Source organism: Pan troglodytes, chromosome 20 (genome assembly GCF_028858775.2).
Source record: "Pan troglodytes isolate AG18354 chromosome 20, NHGRI_mPanTro3-v2.0_pri, whole genome shotgun sequence".
NCBI classification, from domain to species: Eukaryota; Metazoa; Chordata; class Mammalia; order Primates; family Hominidae; genus Pan; species Pan troglodytes.
The window spans coordinates 10,048,985-10,059,833 of NC_072418.2; the positions used below are offsets into that span (position 1 = coordinate 10,048,985).

Sequence of the window (10,849 nt, forward strand, 5' to 3'; positions counted from 1 at the left end):
GGCGGGGACAGGGCCCGCGGGGCGGGGTCCACGTGGGTGACGCGCGGGGCCACGCCCCCACCTTGGGACACACCCGGAAGCGGCGGCGGCGCCCCTCGGGGAAGATGGCGCCCTCGGGGCTGAAGGCGGTGGTGGGGGAAAGTGAGTGCCTCTCCGGGGCCGGGCTCTGGCGTCCGGTGGGGGACGGGGGTCGGGGACGCACGGGCTCTGGGATCCTGGGTTTCATGGCGGCTGGGAGTTGGGGGCCGGGCTGGGCGTCCGAGCACCTGACCCTCGAGGGGGCGGGCGGGGACGGGTTCCCAGCTGGACGCCCCTGCTCTCCGGTGCCAGAACAGAACAAAATTGGGGGGCCGGACTCCGGGGACCCCAAGGGGACGGGTAGAGTGTGGCGGAGGCTGGGGCCCGGACTCCTGGGCCTCCTAGGGTGCCTGCCGGGGGAGGAGGGCACAGCTGGATGCCCACACTCCAGGATCTCTTAAGCCGGGCAAAGTTCAGGGGCTGGATTCTTGGGGCCTCCTAGGGCTCTGGTCAGCGACCCTAGGTGCTGTGAGCGCTCAGGGGACGTGTCCAGGCCCCACAGGGGTGGTGTAGGGGATGCCTTCCTCCTTGCCCCATTTCCAGGAGCGCCTTGCAGCTGGAGGACACAGGCGTCCAGGCCTCACCGGCCCCAGTTGTTGGGGGAAGGGTGGAGGGCGCCTCTTCCTCCACCCCGGGGAGTTCCGGCCTCAGCTGCTCCTTCCGCCCTGGCCGTCTTGATAACAGTGGACATGACACAGTGGACGTGGCTGGGCGGGGCCACCCCGTTACTTCTCTCCACTCTCTCCTCTAGGCAGGGCAGTCTGTAGCTTAAACCCCTTTAATTGGGGGAGATTAGAAAAAAAGTGATTCCATTTTACAGATGAGGAAACTGAGACCGGAGGTCAGTGGGATAGCCTCAGCTAGGCATGCCTCAGAGCTGGGAACCAGGGGTCCTACATTTTAGACCAGGTTGGGGGGACTGGCTGAAACCCTCACAGCAGGAATACTTGAGGTAGCAGGTGGGGAAGCTGAGAGCCTGGCTCTAGAGGCAGATAGAGCTGTAGATGATCCCGATTCTCCTCTTTTCATTCATCTAAAACATGTTTATCGGGTGGCATCTTTTGCCCCAGCACTCTGCCACTTAGACACTCAGGATGCGTAGGTGAGTTGCATGTTGCCTAAGAATCTGTTTCCCTGTCTGTAAATTGGGGGTGACCCCAGAAGCCAATTTGCAGAACTGGGGACTAAAAATAAATGATTCCTGTGCCGTGTCTCACACCTGTAATCCCAGCACTTTGGGAGGCCGAGGCAGGAGGACTGCTTGAGGCCAAAAGTTTGAGACCAGCTTGGGCAACATAGCGAGACCCCATCTATACAGAAATAAAAATAAATTAGCTGTGGGTGGTACACGCACCTGTAGTCCCAGCTACTCGGGAGGCTGAGGCAAGAGGATCGCTGGAGCCCAGGAGTTGGAGGCCGCAGTGAGTTATGATCACACCACTGCACTTTAGCCTAGGTGACAGAGTGAGATCCTCCTCTCTTAAAAAAAAAAAAAAAGTAAATGGGAATTAAGATGGGGGTTCAGCCCCAAGGCTGAGAAGGCTTGGGGCAGTGGTGGGACCAGAGAACCAGCATTCTGACCCCTCCCCTCCCTTCCCTGCAGAAATTCTGAGCGGAGTTATTCGGAGTGTCAAGAAGGATGGGGAGTGGAAGGTAGGGGTGAGGCAGATGGCTGGGTACCCAGAGGCAGCCCATCATCAGGCCTATGGGGAAGACCCTGAATGTGGGACCCCCAAGAACTGCCTGTCCACATGGGTGGAGTTGGGTGAATGGGTTCTGGGTCCTCCCACCCAGCCAGCCCTTGAAACTGCCCCTCCCACTGCCTTGGCCCCTTCTGGGGCCAGCTGTGGCCTCTTCTGCCTGCTCCTCCATCCATCTGTCCATCCATCTGGGCAGGTGCTTATCATGGATCATCCGAGCATGCGCATCTTGTCTTCCTGCTGCAAAATGTCAGATATCCTGGCTGAGGGCATCACCAGTGAGTGCATGCGTCCCCAGTGAGATGGGACCTGAGCGTGGGAACCCCTGACTGTGCCCCTCTCCCAGGGTTCAGCCCTTGAGTGTAGGATCCCCTCAAATCGTCCAGAACTCCCAAGTACGCAGCTCCCTGCACGGACAGCCCGGATCATGTGACCAAATCCATTCTTAAACCTTGCAAGCTGACTGCGGGAGCCCATGGATTGCAGGCCTCCCCTGCAGCACTCCCTGGCTGCAGCCCCTTCCTGACCGTGCAGCTCCCTCGTGGAGCCCTGTGTGGGACTCCCAGGGTGGACTCTGGATGTGGGGTCCCAAGAATGCAGAGCCTTCTATGGGTGACCCCAGGTGGTGTCCCAGTCACTTTGCCATTGAGGGACAGGTGCTGAGGGAGCCTGTCCTCTCAGAACCTCAGTTTCCCTGTCTGTAAATTTGGGGAACCCAGTTGGCTGCACAACCCCTGCAGAACCCTGTCGCGTGGCTCTTAGCTGGTGGGCCCTAAGTGGGTTTCTCCTGCAGTCCCTCCTAAGCATCCACCCCTCCTCCCCAAGCCTCCAACCCCCCACACCTGAGACTCCCCACGTGGCCCTGCCTGGATGCCACCCACTTGTGTCCCTTCCTCTGTTCCTACTAGTTGTTGAAGACATCAACAAACGGCGGGAACCCATTCCCAGTCTGGAGGCCATTTATTTGCTGAGCCCCACGGAGAAGGTGCCTACATGAGTGAGCGTGTTTGTGTGTATGCACGTGCATGTGTGTACATGTGCATGTGCACGTGTGTGTATGTCTGCATGCATGTGATTGCATGTGTGCATTGTACACGTGTGCATGTGTGTCCGTGTGTGTGTGCGTGTATGTGTGTATGTGTGTGCATCTGTGTATGCGTGTGTCTGTGCGTGTTTGCGTGTCTGTATGTATGTGTCTGCATGTGCATGTGTGTGTCTGCGTCTGTGTGTGCATCTGTGTGTGCATTTGTGTGTATGCGTGTATGCGTGTGTGTCTGGGTCTGTGTGTGCATCTGTGTGTGTGTGCATGTGTATGCATGTGTATGTATGTGTGTGTGCATCTGTGTGTGCATCTGTATGTGTATGCGTGTGTGTGTGTCTGTGTCTCTGTGTGTGCATGTGTGTATGCGTGTGTATGTATGTGTCTGCGTCTTTGTGTGCGTCTGTGTGCATCTGTCTGTGTGTGTGCATGTGTGTATGCGTGTATATGTATGTGTGTGCATCTGTGTGTTCATGTGTGTATATGTGTGTATGTATGTGTGTGCATCTGTGTGTGCATGCGTCTGTGCATGTATGTGTGTGTGCGCGCATCGGTGTCTGTGCATGTGCGTATATGTGTGTATGTATGTGTGTGCGCGCATCTGTGTGTGTGCGTGTGTGTGTGTGCGCGCGCGCATGCATCTGTGTGTGTGCACATGTGCCCATGTGGGTGCGACACTAGTGTGCATGTGCACATATACATGATCCTGTCCTTCCATGTTTGCACATGGTGGCAGATGGGGGGTGGCTGGGAGGCCTAGGCAGCCAATGAGCCTAGGTGTGCAGGCTCAGGCCCAGAGAGTGATCCACCTTCCCCAGTCGGTTCAGGCCCTGATCAAAGACTTCCAGGGGACCCCGACTTTCACCTACAAAGCGGCCCATATCTTCTTCACCGACAGTGAGTGAGGAGAGCCTAAGGTGTTGGTGGGTGGGGCGAGGAGGTGTGGGGGCTCCTCTGGCCTGATGCCCCACTCCTGCCTCACCCCAGCCTGCCCCGAGCCCCTGTTCAGTGAGCTGGGCCGCTCTCGTCTGGCAAAGGTGGTGAAGACGTTGAAGGAGATTCACCTTGCCTTCCTCCCCTACGAGGCCCAGGTACGGCCCGGGCTCATCCTGGGCAGGGGGTGGGGGTTTGTGACCAAATGTCTCCTGTTCCCTCAGAAACAGACACCGAGGCTGGGCACAGTGGCTCATACCTGTAATCCCAGCGCTGTGGGAGGCCAGGGCAGGAGGATCACTTGGGGCCAGGAGTTCGAGACCAGCCTGGGTACAGAGCAAGACCCCGTCTCTTAAAAAAAGAAAAAGAAAGAAAGAAATTAGCCTGGCGTGGTGGCGTGCACCTGTAGTCCTAGCTACTCATGGGGCTGGGGTGGGAGAGTCGCTTGAGCCCGGGAGGTCGAGGCTGCAGTGAGCTATGATTGCACTGCTGCCCTCCAGCCTGGGCGACAGAGCGAGATCCTGTCTCAAAAACAGATACATAAAGTAAAATTTTAAAAAGGGGAGGTACCCACAGAGTCCAAGGAGCTCTTGCCTTGAGTTCTATCCCACTGGGCCCCTGCAGGCGGCAGCGTAGAGCACACCGCGGGGTTGTCCAGCCAGCCTAAGGGACACGGGCTGGGGTATTTATCCACTGACTCCTGCAGGCATGGGTTTAGGGTTGACCTGGGCCTGCCTCCAATTCGGCAAAGCAGGCTTCAGGGACCAGGGACGGCTCCCAGGAGGTGCAGGTGGCGGCAGCGGGAAGCGGGGCAGGTGTGCACCTGCAGTGGCAACCCTGGTGCTTCTGTCCCCTCCTCGCCCAGGTGTTCTCCCTCGATGCTCCCCACAGCACCTACAACCTCTACTGCCCCTTCCGGGCAGAGGAGCGCACGCGGCAGCTTGAGGTGCTGGCCCAGCAGATTGCCACGCTGTGCGCCACCCTGCAGGAGTACCCGGCCATCCGCTACCGCAAGTGGGGACCCCACCCAGCCCCACCCCGATGCCGACCCCCCCTTAACTGCGTGCAACACCTAACCTTTAACCTCTCTTGTGACCCCAGCCCCGGCCCTACCCTGGCCCCTGACTCTCACCTTCAAACCCATCCTTGACCCCATCCCCTGATGATGTCCCCCGTGTCTGACCTCCCCGCCAGGGGCCCAGAGGACACAGCCCAGTTGGCCCACGCCGTCCTGGCCAAGCTGAACGCCTTCAAGGCAGACACTCCCAGTCTGGGCGAGGTGAGGGGGCATGCTTGGGAGGTGAGGGGCAGCCCCAGCCGGCTCAGGGTCAGTGCCTCATTCCTGCCCTAAACCCCACCCCAGGGCCCAGAGAAAACCCGCTCCCAGCTGCTGATAATGGACCGGGCAGCTGACCCCGTGTCCCCACTACTGCATGAGCTCACGTTCCAGGCCATGGCGTATGATCTGCTGGACATAGAGCAGGACACATACAGGTCTGCAGACTTGGAACCCGTCCTCACCCTTGCCACTGACCTGGTTCCCCAGTCCTCAGCTCCCCTGACCCCCGGGCTCCCTCCTTCCTCGCCAGGTATGAGACCACCGGGCTGAGCGAGGCGCGGGAGAAGGCCGTCTGGCTGGACGAAGACGATGACTTGTGGGTGGAGCTTCGCCACATGCATATCGCAGATGTGTCCAAGTGCGTGCACACGGGGACCGGATCCCCCCCGCCCACTGTGGGCCTGGGAGCGGCCTTGGGATCCCTGGCTGCTGCCAAGTCTTTGGCCCTCATGAGCACCCCTCAGTGTGACTCCAGACTGGCCTCCAATTTCACCCCACCTCCCCCTGTCCCCCCTGAGTGGGCTCACCCATGGCCTGTGCCTCCTCTCCCCTCACTCTCACCCCCGCCCACCCTCATGGCCAGGAAGGTCACGGAGCTCCTGAGGACCTTCTGTGAGAGCAAGAGGCTGACCACGGACAAGGTAGGGGCGGACCCAGGTCACCAAAGGCGCTGGTGGAAGGAAGCCCCCCTCCCCATGGGCGCAGGGCCACAGCCTGGATTTCGAGCCTGGACTGAGACCCAGGTGGGCACTGCCTGGCTTCGCCCCCCAATCCCTACCCTCTTCCCCCTACTTCCCCAGGCGAACATCAAAGACCTATCCCAGATCCTGAAAAAGATGCCGCAGTACCAGAAGGAGCTGAATAAGGTGTGCTCGGGTGGGCAGGGAGCGGGGACACCTCGGCCCCTCAACCCCATGCTCTGTCTGCGTTCTGCCTTGACTCAGCCTTTGTTATCCCCCAACCCCCACCCTGCACCCTGCAGTATTCTACGCACCTGCATCTAGCAGATGATTGTATGAAGCACTTCAAGGGCTCGGTGGAGAAGCTGTGTAGCGTGGAGCAGGTGGGGCAGGGCCTGCGGGGGGCAGGGGTGATGGTCCTGCCAAGGTGGGGTATTGGGGAGGGGCTGAACTGTAGAGATGGGGGGTTCTGGGGGAGGGGCAGGGCTTGTGGAGAGGTGGAGGGGCCTTGGAGAGAGGTGGGACCTGGTGGGGAAGGAGTGGGTCTTGTGGAGAAACAGTCCTAGGATGAGGGTGTGGCCTGTGCATAGGTGGATGGGGCTTGGAGAGGTCAGACTTGGGTGAGGGGCAGAGCCTTGGACAGGTGGTCCCAGGACAGGAATGTGGCCTATACATAGGTGGGTGGGACCTTGGAGAGGTAGGCAGGGCCTTGGAGAGGTGGGACCTGGGAAAGGAATGGAGCCTTGGAGAGGTGGGACCTGGGTGAGGGGCAGAGCCTTGGAGAGGTGGGACCTGGGAGAGGAATGGAGCCTTGGAGAGGTGGGCCCTGGGAGAGGGGCGGAGCCTTAGAGAGGTGGGACCTGGGTGAGGGGTGGAACCTTGGAGAGCTGAGACCTGGATGAGGGGTGGAACCTTGGAGAGGTGGGACCTGGGTGAGGGGTGGAACCTCAGAGAGGTGGGACCTGGGTGAGGGGTGGAGCCTTGGAGAGGTGGGACCTGGGTGAGGGGTGGAACCTCAGAGAGGTGGGACCTGGGTGAGGGGTGGAGCCTTGGAGAGGTGGGACCTGGGTGAGGGGTGGAGCCTTGGAGAGGTGGGACTTGGGTGAGGGGTGGAGCCTTGGAGAGCTGGGACCTGGGTGAGGGGTGGAGCCTTGGAGAGCTGGGACCTGGGTGAGGGGTGGAGCCTTGGAGAGGTAGTCTCAGGATAGTGGTGTGGCCTGTGTGTAGGTGGGTGGGGCACTGGAAAGGTGGGACCTGGGTGAGGAGCAGGGCCTGTGGAGAGACTGTCCCTGGACAGGGGTGGGACCTTGAGAGACCTGGTGCTGAGATGAGGTAGGACCCAAATGTCCTCTTGCCGAGGATCCTGGGGATGTCCTTGGCCCGCCTCTCCCATCCCCTTCCCTGACACATAGCGGCCGGTGGACGGCTGACCCCATGCCCGCAGGACCTGGCCATGGGCTCCGACGCAGAGGGGGAGAAGATCAAGGACTCCATGAAGCTGATCGTTCCGGTGCTGCTGGACGCGGCGGTGCCCGCCTACGACAAGATCCGGGTCCTGCTGCTCTACATCCTCCTTCGGAATGGTGGGTGGGGGCTGCAGGGAGTTGGAACGTCCCCATTTGCCAGCGTCTCCCACGATCCTGGGAACTGCTGAACCCCACAGCTCTCCTTGGGTCATTTGCACTCACTGGGCTCACCAACCCCCACAGCTACCCCTCTGGACCCGGGAACCCTCCTCCATTGGCTTGGGGATTCCTCCACTGAGGTGAGGGCTCCCTGCTAACGTAGAAACCCTCACATCTGTGATTCCTATAGATGTGGGGCCCTCCAGGTTTCTCACTCTTGCTCACACTAGCACAGGGTACTGAGGCCCTCCCCACTGCAAGATTCTCTCATCAGAGTCCTGGGAGCTCCTCAGCCCACCCCAAACTCCCCTAAACCTGGGAGCCCACCTGGCTGCCGCCTCCACCCCGCCCATTCCTGTCCCCCAGGTGTGAGTGAGGAGAACCTGGCCAAGCTGATCCAGCATGCCAATGTACAGGCGCACAGCAGCCTCATCCGTAACCTGGAGCAGCTGGGAGGCACTGTCACCAACCCCGGGGTACGCCAGGAGCGGGCGTGGGGGGACCCTGGGAGAGGGTGCGGATCACAGCCGGGGCTCTGCAAGGCAGAGGGCCGTTGGTGCACAGGCACGGTGTGGTTCCTGGCGTGGTGTGGTTCCTGGCGTGGTGTGGTTCCTGGCGTGGTGTGGTTGCTGGGAGGCCAAAGGCAGTGTTTCGGGTCTGGTCTGGGGCCCAGAGGACACTGGGGCCTCTCCCAGTCCCAGCTTACACAATAGGCAGGGGAAGTGAGACATGGGCGCTGCTAGGCTGGTCCTGGCAGTGGTGCAGTTGGGAGCGGGTGGTCTGAGTGCTAGAGGCAGGGAGTAGGGTCCCCAGCATGGGGGCTACACCACATTGTCTATCTGGGCTCCCAGGGGTCTCTGAGGGTCCCCCGCACCCATCCAGCACCCACACACAGCCATGTGTATGCTTGACTCTCGGGTGAGCCTCTCCTGTCTCTCTCTGGCCCTGTGCATCCCCCTCCAGGGTGCCCTCACCCCGTCCCCATCTCTCCCCCATCCCTCATCCATCTCGCTGTGCACTGTTTCTCTGTATCTCTCTCTCTCACCCTTCTCTCTGTCTTCCCCTTTCTCTCTGTTCTCTGTCTTGCTCCCCTCCCCTCTCTGTCCCCCTTCTGTCCCCATCTTCCTCTCTCTGTTTCCTGCTTCATTTCTTGTCTCTCTCTTTGCCTTCATACTTTGTCTCACTGCTTCTTATCTCTTTGCCTATCTCTGCCTCTGTCTTTGTCTTTCTCTGGCTCGCTCTCTCTCCCTTTGGCTTTCTCTCTCCGTCTCTCTCTGGCTCACTGTTTCTCTCTCTCGCTTTCTTGCTGTCTCTCGCTCTCTCTCGCTCACTGTTCCACTTCCCCATCTTTGCCTGCCATCCCCCACCCTACCAGCCACACCAGGCGCAGCCCCTCTGTGACCAGCCTCCTTCCCCTCAATCCCCCTGCTGCCCTCCCTGCCCTGCCTGTAGGGCTCGGGGACCTCCAGCCGGCTGGAGCCGAGAGAACGCATGGAGCCCACCTATCAGCTGTCCCGCTGGACCCCAGTCATTAAGGACGTAATGGAGGTACTGGGTGGCAGGTCAGGGTGGGGGCCAGCCCTCCGCATCAGCTGGCGGCTCAGCCTCCCTCCTGCCGAGGCGCTAAGCCTCAGGGCTTAGGGGAAAATGCTCATTGCTGGCATTCCCTTGGCACCGATCTGCTCTGCTGAGGGGGGCACGCCAAGCCCGCAGCTGAGGAATTGGGGCAACAGCGGGGCCTGTGCTGGGGAGCCTCACTTCCTCCCCACCTGCCGGCTGCCTCCGCTATATCTCTCTAGTCTGTTCCCCTGTCCCGCAGGAGTGCCCCTGAGCCCCAGGCCTGGCCTTCCCAGGATCCCAAGGCAGCACCATCCAATGGCAATGGGCCTGGGGCGGCTTCCTGGCTTCCTCCTTGTCCCTCTAAGAGCCCCGGCCCCTCTTTCTGCCTGGGGGCCAGAGACCTGGGCCTCCTCATCCCCATGGACCTTGAATACCTGGACTTCTGGGGCTCTGAGGGGCTGAGAGCCCAGACACTGGGTTCCCTAAAGGGCTGGGGGTATTGACTGATGGTCCCCAAGGGCCTGGAGGCCCAGACTACTGGGTTGCCGAGGAACTGTGGGTTTAGACTTCTGGGTACCCAAGGAGTTATGGAATTAGATTCGTGGGTCCCCAGTGAGTTATGGATCTAGATTTCTAGGTCCCCAATGGACTAGAGGCCTAGACTCCTGGGTCCCCCAGAGGCAGGAGGTGGAGATGCTGGTTCCTGTCTGCCAGGATCTTGGCCCCTGAATACCCCGTGGGGGGCACTCCTGACCCCGGACCCCATGCCTGGGGTTCCTCCCCTAACCCGCCTCTCGGCCGCCAGGACGCCGTGGAGGACCGGCTGGACAGGAAGCTGTGGCCCTTCGTATCCGACCCCGCCCCCACGGCCAGCTCCCAGGCCGCTGTCAGGTGAGGCCCCGGGGCCGCCCCCACCCACGCCTGGGTCAGTGTTAGGTGGGCGGCCCAGCGGTGGTGAGGGCCTCCTGCCTGGACTTTCTGCCCCTGCCCTACACAGTGCCCGCTTCGGCCACTGGCACAAGAACAAGGCTGGCGTAGAAGCCCGGGCAGGCCCCCGGCTCATCGTGTATGTCATGGGCGGTGTGGCCATGTCAGAGATGAGGGCCGCCTACGAGGTGACCAGGGCCACCGAGGGCAAGTGGGAGGTGCTCATTGGTAAGTCACCAGGACTGGGACCCTGGGGCTCTGGGGCTTGGGTTCCCGGGGCCTGGGCTTGTACCTTCTAGGTGTCTAGACTCCAGAGTCCTTGGAGTCAGGGACCTGGTTTGCTGAGGGACAGGGACAGCCCCACACCAGCCGGGACCGGGAGCCTGTCAAAGACGAAGGCAGCGCCCCCCAACATCGTCCCCAAACCTCTGCCCCTGCACAGGCTCCTCACACATCCTCACCCCGACCCGCTTCCTGGATGACCTGAAGACGCTGGACAAGAAGCTGGAGGACATTGCCCTGCCCTGACCCCTGGCCCTGCCCCCTACCCCTCCCTTTCCAGAGAAATAAACTCTTCCCGTCGCTCTGCCAGTGCCTACCTCACCTTCTTACCAAGGGAGTCCCTGGGAGTTGTGCTGAGCCAGGCCTGTGCCCCAGGTCCCACCAACCCCTATTATCCTCTCAGAAGGAGAATTAGCCTCTCCCTGCCCCTGAGGGCATCTCAAGCCCTCATGGAGGTTAAGAACTTGGACTTTCGGCAGGGCACGGTGGCTCACGCCTGTAATCCCAGCACTTTGGGAGGCCAAGGCGGGAGGATCACTTGAGGTCAGGACTTCAAGACCAGCCTGGCCAACATGGTGAAAACCCATCTCTACTAGAAATACAAAACAACTAGCTGGGTGTGGTGGTGTGCACCTGTAGTCCCAGCTACTTGGGAGGCTGAGGCAGGAGAATCACTTGAACCCAGG

General features: G+C 60.7%; 1 protein-coding gene across 1 annotated transcript; it reads left to right on the forward strand.

Annotated features, from left to right (window-relative positions):
- The first annotated feature begins 59 nt into the window (after positions 1-59).
- Positions 60-10,468, forward strand: STXBP2 (syntaxin binding protein 2). The gene is given in 19 exon segments (NM_001280150.1): positions 60-141; positions 1,682-1,731; positions 1,975-2,056; positions 2,687-2,763; positions 3,636-3,714; positions 3,805-3,908; positions 4,616-4,764; positions 4,945-5,029; positions 5,114-5,244; positions 5,340-5,447; positions 5,673-5,730; positions 5,890-5,955; positions 6,072-6,152; positions 7,214-7,352; positions 7,761-7,870; positions 8,847-8,942; positions 9,760-9,845; positions 9,952-10,109; positions 10,324-10,468. Coding segments are annotated over 19 exon segments (1,782 nt in total). The 5' UTR covers positions 60-104; the 3' UTR covers positions 10,410-10,468.
- The last annotated feature ends 381 nt before the right edge of the window (positions 10,469-10,849 follow it).